Source organism: Babylonia areolata, chromosome 20 (assembly GCF_041734735.1).
Source record: "Babylonia areolata isolate BAREFJ2019XMU chromosome 20, ASM4173473v1, whole genome shotgun sequence".
Taxonomy (NCBI): Eukaryota; Metazoa; Mollusca; class Gastropoda; order Neogastropoda; family Buccinidae; genus Babylonia; species Babylonia areolata.
The window spans coordinates 8,860,233-8,884,150 of NC_134895.1; the positions used below are offsets into that span (position 1 = coordinate 8,860,233).

Below are 23,918 nucleotides of genomic sequence, written 5' to 3' on the forward strand. Positions count from 1 at the left end.
TATTAGGACAAACACATGCAGGTTTGAGTAATCGCACACACACACACACACACACACACACACAGGCATGAAACAGGAAATGAATGATGAGTGCCAAAAGGCAGCTGTCAATCGGCTCTACCAGGTAGACATCCATGTCAAGCTGCACAGTGTGATTCAGCATGATCAATGTCATCAGTGAATTTGCATGTACATGCATGCTCCTTCATGCACACACACATGCATGCACACAAGCATGCACGCACACGCATACATGCATGCATGCATGTGCACGCATACACACACGCATACACACACACACGAGCACAAACACACACACACACTCTCACACAAACACACACACACTCACAAACACATGCTCACACACACTCACTCACTCATACACACACACACACACACACACACACACACACACACACACACGCTTACACACACACACACACACACACATGCTTACACACACGCACACACGCACACACACACACACACACACACACGCACGCACACACACGCTTACACACACACACACGCACGCGCACACACACACACACACACACACACACACACACACGCACGCACGCACGCACACACACACACACAAACCATCAGTCACACCTACAGTGCAAAGGGAGAGGAAAGAGACAGACAGAATCATGCCCCAAAGGACAGAAATTACCTGGAGACACACAGACAAAATGTCACACACCAAAGACTAGACTATCACGTCTCACAGGGACAGCACACACGTCTGTCCTCCCACCCTCCTGTCCCGCAGACAGGCAGACAGATGGCAGGACAGACCCACAGGTGGCAGGACAGACCCACAGGTGGCAGAGTGGGGATGGACTCAGGTGTAGCCTGCAGTTGGAGGAGTTGAATCTCACCTGCTTCTCATTTTCAGATGAGATAAAACTCTCTCCACTACATAACACGCCTGATCGGATCATGCAGTCAGTGAGCAACACATGGGATTTGGGCCCTTGATGAAGTGAGAAACACTCCGTCCCCTCATTGTTCCAGTGGCTGCCAGAGCTCCAGGTGCTACCAGCCTCACACCCTCCCAGTCACACACAAGGTCCCCACGCCGTTGGTGTTTCTCTTCTTTCAGCCAGTCATTTCAGCCAGTCACATTTCTCAGTGCATGGCGTACGTACAGCTTCTGATCATTTCCAACCATCCCATTCCATTTCCAACCATCCCACTGCTGAACAACAGGAGTTTCACTCACTCGGCTCGTAGCATAACTACTCAATGTCTGAACTACACTAATTCTGATGTTTAACTCTTGGCATAATTACAATACAAAGAGTCTGCATGCACCAATCTCATCGCTCAACTCAAAGCATGATTACAAAGTGTTTGAAATGCACTAATCTCCAAGCACAATTATAATTTTGTCAGTCAACTCCTATTCCTGGCATATTACAAAGTGTCTAAAATGCACCAAACTCCTAGAATAATTACAAATTGTGTGAAAATGAATGCACCAATCTTGTCGCTCAACAACTGATGTAGCTACAGAGTCTCTCAATGACCAGTCCCATCATTGTTGTTCATGAACTGCGCACTGAAACACTCCCCAAGTCGCTGCTGGAAACTGAACACCTATGTATGTACGAAGCAAGGTGACCAACCATCCAACATCCAAACCACTATATACACAAACCAGTGAAGGGACCTATCAAAAACCCTCAGGTACAAGACAGCAAAGCTATGAATTTTGCTGCATCCAGAAAATTCCACACACCCACTTTCTGATATTACCTTCAAACAAATCTGTAAAGGAAAACTGCCTGTGTGTGCTGTGTCACCCAAATGCAAATAAACTCAACAACAAATCATACCTGCACACAAACTGGAAGATTCCATCAAATCTACAGCCAACATCATAAATGAAGCAAGCAAAATGAGAAATGCCACTGTCCCTCCTTTTTCAACAAAATATAAGGGGGAAAAAACAAAAGAAGAACTCAAACAAAGAAACCTATCTCAGGTGTTGAACTTCACCCAAAACCTTGTGGGAACAACCTGACAGTCACACAGACCAAACACCAGAACACCTCAATGAAGCCAGCACTCAGAGCCCGCTCCCCCTGTTTGAAGCCAGGATAAACCTATCTGTGCACCACCTTCAACACCAACTGTATGACTCCTACACACACTGAGGACACCCCACCCCCCCACCCCGCTGACAGCACCACTACCACACTCCCACCCCAACCCTCATCCACCCAAAAATAGCAATCCATAAATAGTGGACTTAATCTCTCTCCCTACCCATCCAACCTTCCCCCTAAAAAAAAAAAAAATCCATTAACATCGAGTTTAGTCTCCCCTTCTTGGTCTCTTCCTACCTGCTTTCATTCTCTGCTTCACACAGTAGATAGAGCACACAGCTGTGGCAGTACAGTTAGCAGAGAACCAAAAAGAGACAAACATTCACTAAGCAACCCAATGAGTTTCAGTTTCAGTTTTAGTAGCTCAAGGAAGCGTCACTGTGTTCGGACAAATCCATATACGCTACACCACACCTGCCAAGCAGATGCCTGACCAGCAGCGTAACCCAACGCGCTTCATCAGGCCTTGAGAAAAAATAAATAAGATAAAATAAAATAAATAAATAAATAAACAAATAAATAATAATAATAATAATAATAATAATAATAATAATGAAAATAAAATAAATAAATAGATAAATAAATAAATAAAATAAATAAATAAATAAAACCCAATGAAAGCCGACATAAGCAAACAAACCAAGACCAAAAATAAAACAAAAAAAGTACAAATAAAAAACAGACCTCATCAGCCAGAAGCTGATGATACTCGCTGAGACAAACGAAGGAGGGAAAAAGATCAGGGAGTTGGGAGAGGGAAAGGTGAAATTTTATTTTTGGTTGGAGGTCAGTGGCAATCACACATAAAAAGTCTGTCTCCACCACACCTATCGTACAACTTTGTCATTGCAGTGAACTCAAACCATGCAAGACACCATACAAGCCTTCTTCAGTCTGCTATGAACAGGATACAGGTAACAACTATCCCCGCTACAGTGTAATTGGACTCTGACTTGCAGTGAAAGGTCACACACTCTACACGATTTATACCCACTGCGTCTTTTTCTCTTTCAGATCCAGCCACGGTCGTGAAGGATTGATTTACAACCTGGGCAAACTTATAGACACACACTCCCATAACGAAAATTAACCACTTCTTTTGCGGTATGCTGTGGTGCGTACCTGTCTATGTGCATGTGTATGTATACTGGTGAAGGCATCCCTTCATACCTTTAATTTCTATATAAATTTGTGATTTTTGACAAAGTCCCCATCTCCTAACCTGTTCACTTCTTTCTCTCTCCTATTCCTCTGTTAAAAGTAACGGCTCCTCTGTGTTTGTGTGTGTGTGTGTGTGTGTGTGTGTGTGTGTGTGAGTGTGTGTGTGTTATTGTGTGTGTGTGTGTGTGCATGCGTATGTGTGTGCATGTGTGTGTATGTGTTTGTGTGTGTGAGAAGCCTGTGATCTGTGAAAAACAAAACAGTACTTGAATCATGAATAACAGTACACATCCCCAATGTCCTATCCTTTTTTTTCTGACACAGCATAACTGAGGATCCCCTTTAACAGAGACAGCATGAGGAGAGAACACGCCGCAGCGACAGCGCTTCAGCAACACCTGAACCAGGCTGAAGAAGCCAATCACACAACAAACCACACAGCCGAGGAAAACGGCACAACTCAGCACCAACACCAAGTACACCACTCCTCAAGGGCACCGCGACAGCACCACAGGAGCACAAGAACACACCAGGAACAACACACCCATAATGAACCACACAGTGCAGACAGCACTATTGCGGCACAAGAACACACCAGGAACAACACACCCATAATGAACCACTGTGTCAGTGCACAGCTGGAAAGAAGTGTCCAGGTGACAAGAACCCACAGTACACCTAGACCAGGTGTCAAACTCCAAACCGCCGAAAGAAAAATCCAAACAGTGAACCACCGTCGCAAGGTCAGAGAACACAGAAGCACGCTCAACCCATCACAAAGACAGTGAGCAACCAAATGCTACCACAGGGGGAATGAGAAAGAAGGGATCTGAACAAAAGCCATAGCAAGCCACCCCAGAACAGACGCCACCGACCGCGCAGCGTTCCTCTCAGTAACACACCACCTGTCCATGTCCTGGAAAATCTCATGGATGCAATGCATCAAAATCTAGCAGATGTGACCAACATGCCTGCATGCAATTGGTAATGCACCTGACTAGCAAGCGAGTGTCCACGGATTCAATTGGGGGGGGAAGGATGGTGCAGCACTATGGCAACGCCTTCTCCTGAAGGAAAGCAGTCAGAATTCCACACAGAGAACTCTGTGACAAAAAGTAACACAATGCAAAATGACACAACACAACACAACAAAATACAATACAATATTATGGCTGTGTCCCCCAGCAGCAAGGTGACGCTGACAGGGCCAGCAAAGCGAACAGACCAGAACCAAAGGATCCAGCACCTCGAAGCCTGCACAGTGAAGACCTGGGCAATGACACACTCCCGACCTGACCAACGTCAGTACGCACCTGGGAATGCGTGGGAAGGGGAGGACAAGACAAGAAGTGAAGGGTCCTCTCCCCCAAATGAGGGGTTCTTTTAAGGTCACAAAGAGAGATAACCCCCGCCTTTGATTCAACAACTAACCTACCTTACTTCACGGACTGTCCACAGTTACTGTGTGGCTGTTCTGCCAATCTTCCTCCCTCCCTCCCTCCCCCCTTAACTCCAACACACTGGTTGTTCCCGCCTATCTCCCTCCCTCCCACCTTCACTCCAACACTCTCCCCCTTCCCGCTCTGCCTCCACTGCAGGATTTAATTCCCAAGGTCCCCCCCTCCCCCTCCAGGGCAGGAAGAGCGTCACTGTCCCAGATAAGACAAGAGCACTCCATGTGGACAACACAGGTAAAGCTTTTTATCTCTGACTGGTTACCTCCACTTCCCTTGCCTCTCCTTCCCAGCCACTGTCTGCCTCTCACCCTGTACAGGGAAATGGTGGGGGTCTGGGAGGCGGGGGTGGGGGGGGGGGGGGAGGGGATCTGGGGGCTGAGCCTGGAGAATACCCCCGCCTGGGAAATCCACAGCTTGCCTTCTGATCCATATTTGTATAAACTGGGTTCACTGTAAGACAGGTAAAAACTGGGGTTGGGAAGGTGGAGGGAATGTTGGGGGGGTTGAATCATGTGGTGGATGTGTTGTGTGTGTGAATGAGTATGTGAATGCATATGTGTGTATCTGTGTGTATATGTGTGTGTTATGCTTCTCTGTGTGTGTGTGTGTGTGTGTGTGTGTGTGTGTGTGTGTGTGTGTGTGTGTGTTTCAAATGTAGGAGAGTGAGAACAATAACAACAATCTAAAGATCTAAAGACTAAAAAAACAACAAACAAAAAAAAAAACCACCCAGAAATAAAGAAAGAAAACTCTATGCCACTGTGTGTAAGAGACCCATGCACAATATGCCCAGTCACAACCTGGTGAACATGACACAGCGTGTTTGACAACCTCATCATATGCCCAGGTAGAACATTCACACTGAAGCCTGCACTGCCTTCAAATCAATGCTTAGTTACAGTCATTGTATTCATCAAGAGACCAGCAGTCGTGACCATGCAATGAAGTTATGAACATCTGACTCACAACTACATAACATAGTGAAATCATTTCAGCGCTTCTTTGTTCTTTTAAATGAGTTGTCTGCATTTCCAGAATTTTACTTGTGAAATGTGTATCTTCTGAAAAATGTTTTCAGATTCATAGGTGCAATCACACACACAAAAAAACCTATTCAATTCTTGTATCCTGGGTTTGTATATTTTGTTGTTGTTTATTCATTTCACAAATTGATTTGCATTATGTCTTGAAACAAAAGCCAGAAAAGTGAAGAGGATCGGTGTGTGTGTGTGTGTGTGTGTGTGTGTGTGTGTGTGTGTGTGTGTGTGTGTGTGTTTGTGTGTGTCTGTGTGTGTGACTGAGAGAGAGAGTGTGTGTGTATGTCTGTGTGTGCGTGGCTATGACACAGTCTATGTGTGTATGAGAGAGAGAGACAGACATAAACAAAGAGGAAGACACAGAAAGCTTCGTGCACGTCAGCTTTCGGAAAAATTTGTCGCCTGCTGAATCAAAATGTCCAAGACAAGAGTGAAACACCGCTTTACACAGTACACCAGCAGGGGGGCCAAGTCCAAACTCTTCCAGACACACAACTGGTCCTTTCCCCGCACAATGCAGACAGGCCGTCATACCTGTCAACCACGCCAATCAAAACCCTCTTCTAAAAAAACAGAACACTGAACATCAACAGCAACAATGTGACCACGTGAACAAACCTGACACATGCTGCCCCTTTCTCCACGGACATGTCTCCGGCTTGAAAAAGGTAAGAGAAAGGAAAGAAAATATCACATACAAATGAGAAAATTGTGCACACACACACACCAAAAAAAAAAGGCGTATGCATCCCCAAACTCTGCCAAGACAGGACAGAAATGATGTAAATTCATTCTCGTGAGCTGTCGGCCCTGTCTCAGTCTTTTTCTCAGCCCACTGGAAACCAGAGGGGGAGCAAAAATGAGGCACTGTGAATGAGAAGGGACCATTTGGAAGAAAACTCTAGTAACATAAAAGAGGAGAAAAATAAAAGCTCACCAAATAAACAAATAAGTAAGTAAATAATTCAAAAGGGGTTCCCCCCCCTAACCCCCCCCCCCCTCCCACACACACACACCCCCTCTCTCTCTCTAGCTACACAGTTTGACTGAAAGAAAGAATGAAAGAAAGAAACAACGACAGAAAGATGAGAAAGAATTTTTTTAAAATCAAAAATAATACAGTCTTTCTTTTTTCGAGTCTAAAAGTAATATCGTTCAAATGGTGTGTTGTGAACAGTTACACAGCTCTTCCCTGACCCTACCCATCCTCACCAGTATGCTTATCCTCCCACCCTCAGCCAAATCCAAGAAAAGATAGGTCCCCTAACATTAGTATGCCTGAAACTAAAGTGTTGTCCAATGGAAAAGATGTAAAAGACCAGATGTGGTTTCAGTAAGCATGCTGTTAACTAACTACTGTACAAAACCATGAAAGTGATCACCGACTTCCACCTCAACAGAAAACCACACAAAAAAGAAATCTGTGACATGCTATTTACACGGTTACAAAAATCCAACAACAAAAAAAAGACAAAAAAAACACCCAAGCCACCTGGGTCAAGATCTCTGCACAATCAACACCTTCCTAACTGCACTGGCCAAAACACGTAACAACACACACACCCAGGCTAACCACCACAACACACCCACGCTAACCACCACCACAACACACCTAGGCTAACCACCACCACAACACACACCACTGCTAACCACCACCACAACACACACCCACGCTAACCACCACCACAACACACACCCACGCTAACCACCACAACACACCCAGGCTAACCACCACAACACACCTAGGCTAACCAACACAACACACACACAAGCTAACCACCACCACCACAACACACACCCACGCTAACCAACACAACACACACACCTAGGCTAACCATCACCACAGCACACACACACCCTAACCACCACCACAATACAGTCAGTCACTGGAGTTGAGTGGGTTCAGAGCAGAGCAACGTGCAGCTGTCCTGTGCCACCGTGAGCTGGAAGAGTTAGATCTGGCACGGCCCATCTCACTGCTGGAGACCAAACCTTCCAGCTCAGGGGGACACAGCCTCTTCCTCTCTGCCTCACGCCACATGGACACACCATGTCTACACAGCCACAAACCTACACTGTGTCGTAGACAGACCATGTCTACAAAGCCACAAACCTACACTTTGTCACCACCACACATTCAGCACTGCTGGCAGTCAGCACTGCTGGTCATTTCTAAAATGCTGATGACTTCTTTCCCACAAGGTCTCACAGCTTGCAGGCCACTGAATCATCCTTTCCCACAGTTCACCAGCTACACAACAATCCTGGGTAAGCAAGATCAGCAATGTTGACCAAATGTTCCCTGTGTCTAAGATTTAAAGACCTCATTTCCTTTCTGTCACCACCAATGAGTCTCTTGCAGATGGCTCCCAGATTTTCAGACCTGCATCACTCCTGATGTGCTTGTGTTGACTTCTCAAGCACAAATCTTTGTTTCACTCCACAGTAGAAATCATCAATCAATCAGTATTGAAAAGCCTGTAATGTTTATCAATCTGACCTGTACGGGGAACGAAAGACATCTTTAACTTCGCCTGTCACATAAAACCAATCAAGTGTCCTAATTTCTCTCCTTTTGCAAAATTTCTTCGTTCTTCTTCAGTTTACAATGAGTGCCCAAACTGACCAATGTCTCACTACTCTTAGTCTTAAACAACACACTGCATTATATTCATGATCAGAAGTTAGGTGTAGTAACAGTATTACCCACAACCAATATCAACACGTTTACCTTGCAAGCTTGTTCCAGCACTGACTGATGGCAAGAAAAGTTCAAACCCAAAAGGACTACACCCACAGACAATGAGAACATGGGAACAACACTACAAACCCACCCACAAAGGGCACTTGTCTCCACCACTGGCAAACAAATGTTTCTCCTTTTTACATTGCTGCTGTGGCCAAAGCAGGCAGAGACTGACCACAAGACGTGCGTCTGAACAGAAGCTGACAACGCCTTGCTGCAAGCTGCCACTCTTCCTTTCTCCTTGCTGCACCACGTGCTTTCAAACTCCGCTTTCCTCATCAACAGCAAACCACAGGTGACTTTCAACGCTTCAGTGAACACAGCTCAATAGGGACAGGCGTGAGGTGGACTGGTGTAACACACCGCAGCCTGACCAGATCCTAAATCCTACCTGCAGATTGAGTTACATGAGGACCAACCCTACCCGGGGCTAGCAGCCTGCTGTCTCTCCTTCCATGCACAGGGCCGGGAGCTGTGGGGCCAGTGACAGCGACCAGGGGGCGGGTCTCCTTATGAAGCCTGCTCCTTGCCCCTCTGCACTTTGGCTGGCCCGCTAATCTCATCACCACCCCATTGTTTCCTGCCCACCCGTCTCCTCTCCAGCCCCATCCACATCCACCCCGGGTAGGGAGCCCCGCTTGAGCCGACACGTTTCAACATGCTAATCAAAGCAGGGACTGCTGGACCCAGATAGACCCAGCCGACCCTGTTGTGGGACTTGTCTTTATCTTATCTATTTATTCTATCACTGCTTGAAACAATGCCACGTCGTCATCCCCTGTCCCACCCTATCTCCCTCTCCACTCTTCTCTCTGGTCGGCACTGTTTGTAATGGATGTAGATTAGCAAAGACAGATTGGAAAAATAGGCCATGCCTAAAATCTTAATCCATGAATAAACACGTTTTTGAGTTCTGAGTCCAGAGGGTCCAAGATGACAGCGGTCTGTTTGCCGACAGCCTGGCCCTCAGTGGCAAGTGAAAAACTGGACTGTGACCTGTGTGCCACTGTGTCCATCATGGGACTGCCAGCCCTGTACCCCACAATGCCCGGCACTGGACACTGACCACTGCACCTTGCTGCTCTCTGAACCCACACTTCTCCAGGAATGTACACTTGCCATACAACACATACCTCCTCCATCACACACACACACACACACACACGCACCACACCCACATCCACACACAAACACACACACTATGCACCAACCTCTCAGCTACAACAAAATCACAATGACACATGACACATAATGTCAACAAGAGCTGATCACACTAACACTCAGTGTCTCGAACATATGCACACAATTCTTCTTACTTTTCTTTTTTTCCTCTTTTTTCTTTTTTCAATGGAAAAAAAAACACACACACACAGAGCCGTTAACGTCTGAATGACATGACATATCAACAAGAAAGAAAATTCATGTGACAGCAACCCAACATGAAGCACAGAGAAACAAACGTTGAAGCCACACCAAACAAACTTGTTGACACAACAGACAGCGTGAATCAACAGCTCATCACCACAACAGACAGTGTGTAAGTAAACAGATCACCAGCCATATCCAAATGAAGATGAACAACACAGAGACCGAACAAAACAAAAAAAAACCTCTTCTCCCTCCCCCACCCCCTCTCCCAACCCACACTCCATCCCCAACCTCTTCCATTGTGTCTATTTCACTCATGCACCTTGCATATCTATCTACTCACTACTGAAAAGAATCAAGCAAAACATGTCCAGTTGCAAATGAAAAAAAAAAAGCCAAAAATACATCAAAGGAAAAATTCGAAACCTAACAAAGACTTATTCGGGCTTTTTCTTTTTTTGACACCCACCTTCGTTTCAGGGTTTCTTTCAGTATAAAAGCTCAAGACACAAAAAGGTTTCAAGCTGAAATATTGTATACAGTGTGTGTGTGTGTGTGTGTGTGTGTGTGTTGTTGTTGTTGGTGGTGGTGGTGGTGGTGTTGGTAACAGTGGTTTCTGGGTGGAAAGGTGGGTGGGTGCAGTGGTGTGTGGGTGTTTTTCCCAAAAAATATTTTGTGTATTTTCAACAAAAAATTGTGGATGATTTTCCCATGACTGTGAGTTATCTCATCCTGTCAACACTGAATATATGATATGGATAATGATATTGTCCATTGATTTTCCTTCAGCAAAAATTAACACATGCTGTTGATTATGTTTGAGCCACCCTTGATTGTGTGTGTGTGTGTGTGTGTGTGTGTGTGTGTGTGTGTGTGTGTGTGAGGTTGGTTTGTGATTTTTCAACAAACATAATAAATGGTTCTGGGAGTCAAAGGTTAGCGTGTAAAAACAGATAAAGTGGCTGAAAAGATCATTCAAGATGTTTATTGCAGATGCAAACAATACATACAGAAATGCATATGTGTGACATGTGATATGTTCAGTGCAACACTTTCCTCTTTCGGAAGGCCTATTGATCACTCACTCTGAAAACTGGCTGCTTACCTTAGAAACCTGTTCCTTCATTTAATTTATTCAGATTACTGTCCAGTCATTCAGCATGTCCTTTCTGTGTCATGTGTTGCTTTCTAATGCCGTCTTTTTACAAAAACAACACTAGCCATGTGTCTCTGTGTCAAGTAGCATTTTATCTGCTTATGACACTGTCGGCTGTCAACTCTCTCTCTCTCTCTCCAACTCTCGCTCACTCTCCCTCTCTCTAACTCTTGCTCTCTCTCTCTCCCTCACACACACACGCACACACACACACACACACATAAAGGACAGGAGACAAAAAAGAGACAGACAAAGACAGGACATCAGGTAAAAGATCATCACCACATACGGGGATAGGTATGAGGGTAGACAGAGTAAAAGACGGAGAGAGTAAGAGAGTGAGACAGAGAGAGTGAGCGAGAGAGAGAGAGAGTGAGAGAGAGAGAGTGAGAGAGTGAAAGAGTGAGTGAGAGAGAGTGAGAGAGTGAAAGAGTGAGTGAGAGAGAGTGTGTGAAAGAGTGAGAGAGAGAGTGTGTGTGTGTGTGTGAGAGAGTGAGAGAGAGTGAAAGTGAGAGAGAGAGTGAGAGAGAAAGAGAGACCAAGAGAGAGCTATACAGATCATAACAACATGGGGGGTGGGCAAAATAAAAAAAGAGAGAGAGAGAGCAAGAGAGAGAGAACGAGAGACAGACAGACACACAGAGAGAGAGGAGGGAGTGGGGGGGGGGGGAGTGTTGAGCAACTGACGAAGACCTTAACTGACAACAGATAACTGCCATCCACCCACTCCCAATCTGGTCACCATCCTCTCATCAGGCTTTGTGACAGATAACACCCCTCTTCACAAACCCACTTTGATTACCGGCAAACAAAACGCTGGGGCCCCTCGACAGGGCACAACACGCTGCTATGCAGCTATCACTGCCCTCCTTACAACTGGCACACAATGGATGCCCAAGACAGGAGCAACCAGCCCCTGCCAGGCACAGTGTGTTGGCTCAGTGACTGTGTTGTGTACTGTACTGTACTGTACTGTACTGTATTACTCATTTTATCACGACAGATTTCTCTGTGTGAAAATTGGGCTGCTCTCCCCAGGGGTAGCACATCACTGTACTGTACTGTACTGTACTGTACTGTATTATATTATATTATATTATATTATATTATATTATATTATATTATATTATATTATATTATATTGTATTACTTCTTTTATCACAACAGATTTCTCTGTGTGAAATTTGGGCTGCTCTCTCCAAGGGTAGCACATCACTGTACTGTACTGTACTGTACTGTACTGTATTGTATTGTACTGTATTGTATTGTATTGTACTGTATTTATTGTATTGTACTGTATTGTATTGTATTGTACTGTATTTATTGTATTGTATTGTACTGAATTGCACTGAATTACATTGTACTGTACTGCACTGGAATGCACTGTGTTGTATTGTACTGGATTGTATTGAATTGTATTGCATTGTATTACTCATGACAACAGATTTCTCTGTGTGAAATTCGGACTGCACTCCCTAAGGATAGCACATCACTACAGTGCAGCACCATCATTTTTTTTTCTTCTTGCTTTCTTTCTTCTCCTGGCAAGTGTATTTGTTTTACTATCAAAGCCGATTTTTTTCAAATGAATTTTGACAGGGACAACCCTTTCGTTGCCATGGGTTCTTTTATGTGAGCTAAGTGCATGCTACACACGGGACCTCAATTTATCGTCATATCTGAATAACTAGCATCCAGACCACATTTCAAGGTCTAGCAGAGAGAGTGAGAAAACACTGGTAAGTGTGGGGTTCGATCCTGTGTGCTCTGATTCCCTCACTGCCTAGATGGACGCATTGTCACTAGGCTACCCCTCCACTGTGGCAACCAGCAACACAAACTGAAGATTTGGAGATCGATGCACAAGTTAATTTCCATGAGGATTAATAAAGCGTTTTGGATCTGATTTTATTTGATTGATGGTTCAAGCCCTGTCAGAAGCTTCAACATACTTGTGGGACTGCACACTGCTCACCGCTATGAATACCACTCAGCAGCAGTTGAGTGTGTGTGTGTGTGTGTGTGTGTGTGTGTGTGTGTGTGTGTGTGTGTGTGTGTGTGTGTCTGAGCAAGTGTGTGTGTGTTTGTGTGTGTGTGTCTGAGCAAGTGTGTGTGTGTTTGTGTGTGAGTGTTTGAGCAAGTGTGTGTGTGTGAGTGTTTGAGCAAGTGTGTGTGTGTGTGTGAGTGTTTGAGCAAGTGTGTGTATGTGTGTGTGAGTGTTTGAGCAAGTGTGTGTGTGAGTGTTTGAGCAAGTGAGTGTGTGTGTGTGAGTGTTTGAGCAAGTGCGTGTGTGTGTGTGAGTGTTTGAGCAAGTGTGTGTGTGTGTGAGTGTTTGAGCAAGTGTGTGTGTGTGTGTGTGAGTGTTTGAGCAAGTGTGTGTGTGTGTGTGTGTGTGTGTGTGTGTGCGTGCGTGCGTGCGTGTGTGTGTGTGTTTGCATGCATGTGTGTGTGTACGTATGTTTGAGTGTGTGAGTGACAAAGATTGTGCTTATACGCATATATGTTCATGTCAATTCAATGTCTATGCACACAGTGTGATATAAGACAAACAATAACAAAATCAAACCCATCATAAAGCATACATATACTTGTGTGTGCATGCCTGCTTGCCTGCCTGCACGTGTGCCATACATGTGTGTGTGTGTTCGGGGACACTTAAAGGGCGAACACTGTCAATACGTCACAGCCAATCAAGACTTGCAAAGACAAGTCACCCAGTTATCTTCCGCTCAAACCCAGGGAGATATCACCTAGCAAAGCGCAGGCTCAGCCTCTACATGCATTCCTATGACTGCACAGATACTGAAACCAGCCACGCTCATCTCAAACCCTCAGCTCAGGGACAGATAACTAATACTTCTCCCCTCTCTTTCACCCCTCACTTTTTGCTGGGTGACATTCTCGTCTGGCTATAGGACAGTGCAGTTTCTGCACTCAATAGACAGGAGTGTTTGCATGTGTCTGATTGTAGTTGACTGAATTTATTTTGTTGTATTATTGTTGTCTTTGCCACCGTCCTAATTATTGTTATCATAATCAGTGTCATCATTACCATCATGTTATTTGTGACCACCCTTTCAATCATCATTTTCCTGTTATTATTATCACAATCATAATCATTATCATAAAATTATTATTTTTATTATTACTCAATTATTGTAGTTACTGTTGCTGTTATTATCATTATCATTGTCATTATTGTTATTACTACTGCAATTGTTGTTGATGCTGTAACTGCTATTGTATTTTATCATTATGGCTTTCTTCATTTATTGGTGTTGTACATGTATTCACGTTCAATGTCTTTCAGATAACTGACACAGAGGTCAAACATATCTGTGAACTGACAGGTCCTCACAGCAAGATAAAACCACGTGACAATGAAATGATGTCCTGTCTTTCCTTATCTACAATCACACACACACAATCACACACACACACACACACACACACACACACTGCACGACATAACACTGTTCTCACAACATCATACCAACGCTGTGCACCACATACAAAACAACATACACAACCACAAACACCACCAAACACACCACACACACCACCACTCACAGCACACACCACAGCACACACCATCACACACCATCACACACACCACCACACACACCACCACACACCATAGCACACACCACACACACCACAGCAAACACCAAACACACCAACACACACCACCACACACACCATCAAACACACCACACACAACCACACACACCATCAAACACACCACCACACACCACCACACACCATCACACACACCACTACACACCATCACACACACCACCACACACCACTACACACCATCACACACACCACTACACACCATCGCACACACCACCACACACCACTACACACCACCACACACACCATAACACACACCACCAGACACCACCACACACACCATCACACACACCACCACACACACCACACACACCACCACACACCACCACACACACCATCACACACACCACTACACACCATCACACACACCACCACACACCACTACACACCACCACACACTACCACACACACGATAACACACACCACCACACACACCATCACACATACAACCACACCAACACCCGGCCAGGACAACCATGCGGCACACCATGCCAACACCGTATTCCATCAATGTTCCACTCTACTTCAGTCAGTGCAGTTCTTTTGATGAGATGTTTAAAGGAGTTGCCTTTTGTAGTCAGCAAAAAGGGAATTACAACTACCATATCCCCACTGGCACCACATCCTAAAAAACATTGCAAACCAAAACGCAGCATCTAAACACCACAACGCACCACCCAATACCCATTTTTCACCACACCTGCCATTTCCCTCACACCGTGTCGTGCTGCCCATATCATGCCAAGCACACCTTCCACCTCACCCCTACCCAACACCCTGTTTTTGCACATAAATGTTATGCCCATGCTCACATTCATACCTTTTTTTCATGTGTAATGAGTGTGTGAGTCAGATTTTTTTTTTTTTTTTTTTTTTTTGGGGGGGGGGGGGGGTGGTGACTGGGGGAGAGGGAAGGGTGGGGGGGTATCAGGTGGAGTTCTTTTTTCAGTTGGGTTTTTTTTGTGATGGGTTTTACTTGTTTGTGTTTGAAGGTTTGGCATGGGTTTTTGTTGTTTTTAAATCCCTTGAGGGCTGCTTGCAGAAAAGCAGTTGTGCTTACTCCACTAACCTTGTAAAATATAAATATATTTTGTTCTGTTCCGTTTCAACCATGCCTGAAACCAGTCTGTATGCAACACCACATCACAAAGACAGCACCAGATCAAACCACACACCGACGGGCACAACAGCCGAGGGGTTAAAGCATTGGACTTTCAATCTGAGGGTCCCGAGTTCGAACCTCGGTAACGGCGCCTGGTGTGTAAAGGGTGGAGATTTTTCCCATCTCCCGAGTCAACACATGTTCAGACCTGCTTGTGCCTGAACCCCCTTCGTGTGTATCCACAAGCAGAAGATCAAATACACATGTTAAAGATCCTGTAATCCATGTCAGAGTTTGGTCGGTTATGGAAACAAGAACATACCAAGTATGCACACCCCCAAAAATGGAGTATGGCTGCCTACATGGTGGGGTAAAAATGGTCATACACGTTAAATCCCACTCACGTACATACGAGTGAATGTGGGAATTGCAGCCCACGATCGTGTGCATGTGTGTGTGCATCGTGAGTGTGTGTGTGTGTGTGTGTGTGTGTGTGTGTGTGAGGTTGGTTAATTATTTTTCAACAAAAATAACAAATAGTTCCTGGAGTCAAAGCTTAATTAGTGTGCATAGACAGATAAAGTGGCTGAAAAGATCATTCAAGATGTTTATGGAGTATGGCTGCCTACATGGAGGGGTAAAAATTGTCATCCATGTAAAAGCCCACTCACATACATACAAGTGAATGTAGGAGTTGCAGCCCACAAGGAGAAGAAACCACATACCACACCACATTGCACCACAGGAAACCAAACCACAAAAACACCACACCACACCACACCAAAGAAAACCAAACCAAAGACACAACACCACAAAGACACCACACCACACCACAGGAAACCAAACCACAAAGACACCACACCACACCACACCACACCACACCACACCACAGGAAACCAAACCACAAAGACACCACACCACACCACAAAGACACCACACCAAAGAAAACCAAACCACAGACACAACACCACAAAGACACCACAAAGACACCACAAACCACCATAGGAAACCAAACCACAAAGACATCACACCACATCGCACCACACCACACCACACCACAGAAAACCAAACCACAGACACAACACCACAAAGACACCACACAACACCACAAAGACACCACACCACACCACACCACAAAGACACCACACCACACCACACCACAAAGACACCAGACCACACCACACCACAAAGACACCACACCACACCACACCACAAAGACACCAGACCACACCACACCACACCACACAACAGGCAACCAAACCACAAAGACACCACACCACACCACACCACAAAGACACCACACCACACCACACCACAAAGACACCACACCACACCACACCACAAAGACACCAGACCACACCACACCACAGCACACCACACCACAGGCAACCAAACCACAAAGACACCACACCACACCACACCACAAAGACACCACACCACACCACAAAGACACCAGACCACACCACACCACAGCACACCACACCACAGGCAACCAAACCACAAAGACACCACACCACACCACACCACTAAGACACCACACCACACCACACACAACACCACACCACACCACAGGAAACCAACCCACAAAGACACCATAAAACACCACACACCACACCACACCACACCACAAAGACACCACACCACACGACAGGAAACCAAACCACAAAACACCACAGCACAGGAAACCAAACCACAAAGACATCACACCACACCACAGCACAGCCGAACTCACCGCCCTGGACAGCTCAACACAGTTGAGGTGCTCAAAATGCAGCCTCTCCGGGGTGTTGTTGATGCACACACCAAACTGAGGCTCCACCCAGCATTCCGTCACAATCTGGATTTCCCGGTCGTCCTCGGTCGTCTCCATCTCATCCATGTCTTCTTCCGACACGCTGCAGCAGAAAAAAGGTGTTGGAAAGTTTTGTTTCGTAAGCACCTGACTTTTGTTTTGTTTTCCATCTTCTTAGTGGTGTTGTTACGGCATCTGTAGCTGAAGGATATTGCACATGTCTTGTGATAGCAATCTCACATTGTTTTTGTCTTTCCTCTTTCAAGTGATGTAAGACTGGAAAAAAAAAGATAAGAGATGTTCCAGGTCCTAGCTCTTTTGCGGGGGAAGGGGGGGGGTGTATGTGTGAGTGTGAGTATGTGCGCAAGGATGTGCGTGTGTGTGAGAGAGTATGTATGCAAGGGTGTGTGTACGGGGTGGGGGGCTGGGGGGGTGTCTGTGTGTGCGCAAGTGTATGGGTAGGGTGAGTGTATGGGTGTGGTAAGTGTGAGTGTGCGTGGTGAGTGTGAGTGTGTGTGTGTGTGTGGCGAGTGTGTGTGTGTGTGTGTGTGAGTATGTGTGTATGGTCATGTTTACTTGAGTGCAAGTGTGTGTGGGGAGGGGGGTGGTTGGGGAGTGCATACACGTGTGTGTGTGTGCATGCATGTGCTGGTGCGCATCATGTGTATGTGTGTGTATGTCTCCTGTCAGTGATTCCCGGTGACTGTGACCCACCTGTCCCTGGAGGTTTTGCTGTGCGGGGGGAAGAGAATGTACTGCACCACACAGGTCTGGTGTTCATCATCATTCACCTCTCCCTGACACACGGAGGCCGGTGCAAACTTGCTGTCCTGGAGCACAAAAAAAACACAAAAAAAACACACACACATGGTTGTGTTGTTGTACAGCTTGGGGGCCACGGAGGATGTCTACTTACAGACATACCACTACACGTTAAACTCTATCTCACTGACAGTCATATCACTACATGTTCAAACTCTATCTCACTAACAGTTATACCACTACACGTTAAACTCTATCTCACTAATAGACATACCACTACACGTTAAACTCTATCTCACTGACAGTCATACCCCTACACATTCAAACTCTATCACACTGACAGTCATACCACTACACATTCAAACTCTATCTCACTGACAGACATACCACTACAAGTTCAAACTCTATCTCACTGACAGTCATACCACTATATGTTCAACTCTATCTCACTGACAGCCATACCACTACACGTTAAACTCTATCTCACTGACAGTCATACCACTACACGTTCAAACTATATCTCACTGACAGTCATACCACTACACGTTCAAACTATATCTCACTGACAGTCATACCACTACACGTTCAAACCAAACTATATCTCACTGACAGTCATACCACTACATGTTAACCTCTATCTCACTGACAGTCATATCACTACACATTCAAACTCTATCTCACTGACAGACATACAACTACACATTCAAACTATATCTCACTGACAGTCATACCACTACACATTCAAACTATATCTCACTGACAGTCATACCACTACACGTTAAACTCTATCTCACTGACAGTCATATCACTACATGTTCAAACTATATCTCACTGAAAGTCATACCACTATATGTTCAAACTCTATCTCACTGACAGTGATACCACTACACGTTAAACTCTATCTCACCGACAGTCATACCACTACACATTCAAACTATATCTCACTGACAGTCATATCACTTAACAAACTCACTGACAGTCACACCACTACAATTTAAACTCTATCTCACTGACAATCATCAATTTAAACTCTATCTCACTGACAGTCACACCACTACAATTTAAACTCTATCTCACTGACAGTCATACCACTACAATTTAAACTCTATCTCACTGACAGTCACACCACTACAATTTAAACTCTATCTCACTGACAGTCACACCACTACAATTTAAACTCTATCTCACTGTCAGTCATACCATTACATAAATCAAACTATATCTCACAGACAGTCATACTTACTTGCATGTTTTCCATTGTCAGATAGCGGCTGATATGTTTTTTTAAAGCATGTTTATAGTCAACTATGATGTAAGGCGCTTTGAGCAGCATTGGTGCTGGATATCGCGCCATAGAAAAACTATGTATTATTATGATTATTATCATACCACTACATATTCAAACTATATCTCACTGACAGTCATACCACTACATGTTCGAACTATATCTCACTCACAGTCATACCACTATATGTTCGAACTATATCTCACTCACAGTCACACCACTACACATTTAGACTCTATCCCACTGACAGTCTTACCACTATATATTCAAACACTGTCTTCCAATTTTTGGCATAGTTATATGACAGTGAGCATTTGTCCATGGACTATAAGCTATGTATTGTGAAATCACGTGAGTGTGTGCATAAACCATTGTATATCATATACACTTGTCATATGCTTTTTGAACTGATAAACAACAATATTATGTAACTTGTGAACATGTTGTGTATGTGTGGGAAGAAATAACGGAGAGAAATGAGTTAGTGAGGAGGAGAGCAAGAGAGGCAGGAAGTGGAGGAAGAGGGAGAGCATAAAACATAATGAAATATGACAAAATTTTACACATACACATTCGTACAAGTTACACTATAAAACTGGTATGTGTGTTGTGCAGGTGACATGCTGTGTACATAAAGTGCTTGTAACATGCAAGTAAGTTCAAACACACACACACACACACACACACACACACACACACACACACACAAACCGGAAGTGTTCACAGCCAATCAAAATGCACTAACCATCATGTCCACCTCCACCACCATGTTGCAGACACCCGAATTGGCAGAGGCAAAATGGAACCCTTCTTGCAAACGAATCCTAAAAAAACAAAAACAAAAACAAAAAATCATATTTTTTTGTGCGTGTGTCCCGTCATCTGAGCCATTTCTGTGGCATCACTCCCATACCATTCATCCCATGTCCCCCAAACACAAAACATACCCCAGTTCATCTACCATAGTCCCAGTGCCAGAAGTCCACAGGAGCTCTACATACCATGTCATCAGGAGGCTAAACACCAGAGGAGACCCTCCTCTGCTGCTGAGTCACTTAAGTGGTGTTCGACAGTACCTTCCACTGGCTAAACCATACCCAGTCCAATGCCCATCACCCACCACCCACACTGCCTCCCTAGGTAAAAACTGCCACCTTCAATGACAGTCCATGAATTTGCATACACAAATACACACACACACACACACATATAAACAAACACACACACATGCATGTACACACGTATACACACACACACACACACACACACACAGCCTCACTTGGTCAAGGTCTGCAGCACTTTAGCCATAGTGTGGGGGGAGAGAGGCACGGAGCTGTCGGCCTGCATCGACCACACCCAGCGGTGGTGGACCAGGTAGTGGGACAGAGTGGTGAACTTGCTGTTGACTGGACGCCTCATCGTCATCGACCCCTGACCCCCTCCACCCTCCCTTTCGTCTTTCGGCACCGTGAAGGGGAGGTCATCCACCACAGTCAGATCCTCTGGCTTCTGTTCGTACCTGCGATAGGTGCAAAACACACAATGACAGAGGTGTGTGTGTGTGTGTGTGTGTGTGTGCGCGTGTGTGCGTGCGTGCGCGTGCATGCGTGTGCGTGTATGCGCTCGTGCGTGCGTGTGTATGTCTGAGTGTATGTGTGTGTCTGTGGCTGTGTGTCTGCATGTGTGTCTGTGAGTGTGTTCCTCTCTCCACACACACCAGGGCAATGTTCCGATATATATCCATGTAATGCAGAAAACGAATGAAGTGCAGTGGTGACCTTGTGGGTAACACGTTCGCCTAGCAGCAAAAGAATCAGAGCACGGGATCAAAACCCACTCTTGTCAGTGTCTTCTGCCCCACCCCCCACACCCCACTAAACCTTGAGAGGTGGTCAAGGCACCAGTCATTCAAAAGAGACAGTAGACCAAAGTCCCTTGTGTAGCATGCACATCAAGCAACTGAAAGAACCAAATGGCAACGAAAATGGTGTCCCTGGAAAATTCTGCAGAAAAAATCCACTTTGATAGTGAAGCAAATAAACTTGCAGGCAGAAAAAAAAAGAAGAAAAAAAGATGGCACTGCACTGTAGCATATTTTCCATCAAAATTAAGATGAACTCAGGTAATAAAGATTATGCTTTGCTGTAAGCAAAATAAAGAATAGCTGTTTAAAAAAAACAACTGTTTCAAACCATCAAAATGAAGAATACACAGGTGTTGCAAACAAGCTTTACATCATCTGAATGAAGACTAATGAGAGCTGTAATTTTGTTCTTTTGTGTTCTTTTGAGACTAACTTAAGTGAACTATGGATTTCATTCACATTATTGGGGATACATTTCATTTTATTTTACAACCACAAAAAGCTTTGGATTATAAGGTGCATCCTCAAAAATTTCTTTTAATCTGATTTTGATAATACATATCATGCAGTATATAATAAGACGCACAACCAGATGATGAACAAGAAGCTTAGCACTGATGAGTCAATCACTGTTGTGTTGTTGCTGTGGTCATGTCTGCTACTTCAGTCAAGTGCAATGTCAAGGTCCTGAGGACACCAGAACTCTCTTCAAATGTTGCATCATCTGCTCTCTTGTCTGCTCTGTCAATATCCATTTTCTTCAATCAGTCCTACTCCTGATCCCTCCAGCGCCTTGTCTGTGTGTATCAGAGGTGTTCGTGAGCTGTTTTTATTCTGAATCATAGGAAGGTTTCATTCGTTTTTAACCAGAACTAATGTCATAATTCTGAACTGGGAGGTCAATCTTGATACCATTCTAAATCACAACAGCATTTTGACTGTTTTTAACCAGTCATTAAGCACATCATATTATAAGGCACGCTGGTCAAAGTTGAGGATTAAAGTATCGCCATACAGACCAAAAGACATGGTACACCAGTACCTGATGAGGATCTTTTCCACAGGCTTGCGCAGCAGGGTGCAGCAGTTGATCTCTGACCACTCCCTCTGCAGCGGTGCTTTGCGCTCCTGTGCCCCTTTGCTGTCTGCCGTCACCTTCAGCACGGACTTCTTCTCCGACTTCTGAGTGTTCCGCTGTGGGAACTTGAGCTGGGCCAGTGCCTGCTTCAAGGCCTGAATCTCCTCCCGGCGCTTGAAGCTTGGCGTCCCTCCCAGGAACCCCAAGCGCAGGATTATGTACGGTGGTTTGGATGTCAGGCGGAGCAGGCAGAAAAATGATGGTGGCTTGTCTGGACTCCTGCAGCAGAGAGAAATGAGCACAGTAATGGTTGGCCTGCACGGCAGAACGGTGCATCACTGTTAAAATCATGCAAACATACATACCGTAAAGTTCGGTCTATAAGCCGCGACTTTTTACTCCAGCTTCAACCTCTGCGGCTTATGCAATGATGCGGCTTATTTGAGGATTTTAACGATCCCTGGAGTGTCACGTTCTCATCTATTCTTAGCTGCCCTTCAACTCAGCAAAATCATGATTTCTGTCCATGAATTTTTGGATGAGCTTCAGGATAGTGTGCTAACTGTTCACATTTTATAAATCAAATCCACACACATTAAAGCCTTCAGATCAGCATTCAGTTCTACTCTGCTCAAGTGTACACCCTCATCATGCCGAAAACGTGACGTTATGCCTATGATGCAGCCTTCAAATTGAAGGCGATCGACCTAGCAGACGACAGTGCAAGCAATGAGCCAACAGCGACCTCCACCTTCATGTTCATGAAGTGAAAGCGAGGCTGAAGTCAGTGACAAGATGGTGGAGGAAGCTGTGCTGGTTCTCTTCAACTCGGACACTGAAGACGCAGATTTCAGTGGATTCACTGAGCAGGATGACGTTGAATAAATGTGACTATCCCTAAATTATGGATCTTATTTTCGTTGTGTTTATTTATTATCTTTTTGTGGCACTAGCAGTATTTTCGCTTGCTTTTCTTTGTGTTGTTCCCGCTTGTGTTTATTTCATAACCTACAGTATTGACAGCTTTTCTGTAGTATCAGTATGTGTTCCGGTACCACAAATAAGTGCAGCTTATAAGCCAGTGCGGCTTATGTATGTATAAAGTTCAATTTTTTCCTAAATTTAGTGGGTGCGGCTTATATACCAGTGCGCTCAATAGACCGAACTTTATGGTACATGCATGTGTGCACATGCACACACATACACCCACACCCACACAAACTGAGATTGCACAAAGGTGACTGGAAATGAAATGGAATATGAAAGATCAAAACAATGCAACAGTGACAAAAAAGGTAGTGCTGGACAGACAGGTAGTGAGGTGAGCATGGACACATAAATCAGCGGAATGTGTTCA

General features: G+C 44.9%; 1 protein-coding gene across 2 annotated transcripts in view; it reads right to left on the minus strand.

Moving 5' to 3' along the window:
* LOC143295013 (KICSTOR complex protein SZT2-like) overlaps window positions 1–23,918 on the minus strand; it is a 157,514-nt gene that overhangs the window by 110,203 nt on the left and 23,393 nt on the right. For both annotated transcript variants that reach the window (XM_076606549.1, XM_076606548.1), the window contains exons 15-19: window positions 22,526–22,840; window positions 20,899–21,138; window positions 20,365–20,443; window positions 18,287–18,402; window positions 17,513–17,675 (exon numbers count right to left, since the gene is read on the minus strand). In XM_076606549.1, the coding sequence (XP_076462664.1) occupies window positions 17,513–17,675; window positions 18,287–18,402; window positions 20,365–20,443; window positions 20,899–21,138; window positions 22,526–22,840 (913 nt within the window). The remainder of the gene's footprint in view (window positions 1–17,512; window positions 17,676–18,286; window positions 18,403–20,364; window positions 20,444–20,898; window positions 21,139–22,525; window positions 22,841–23,918) is intronic.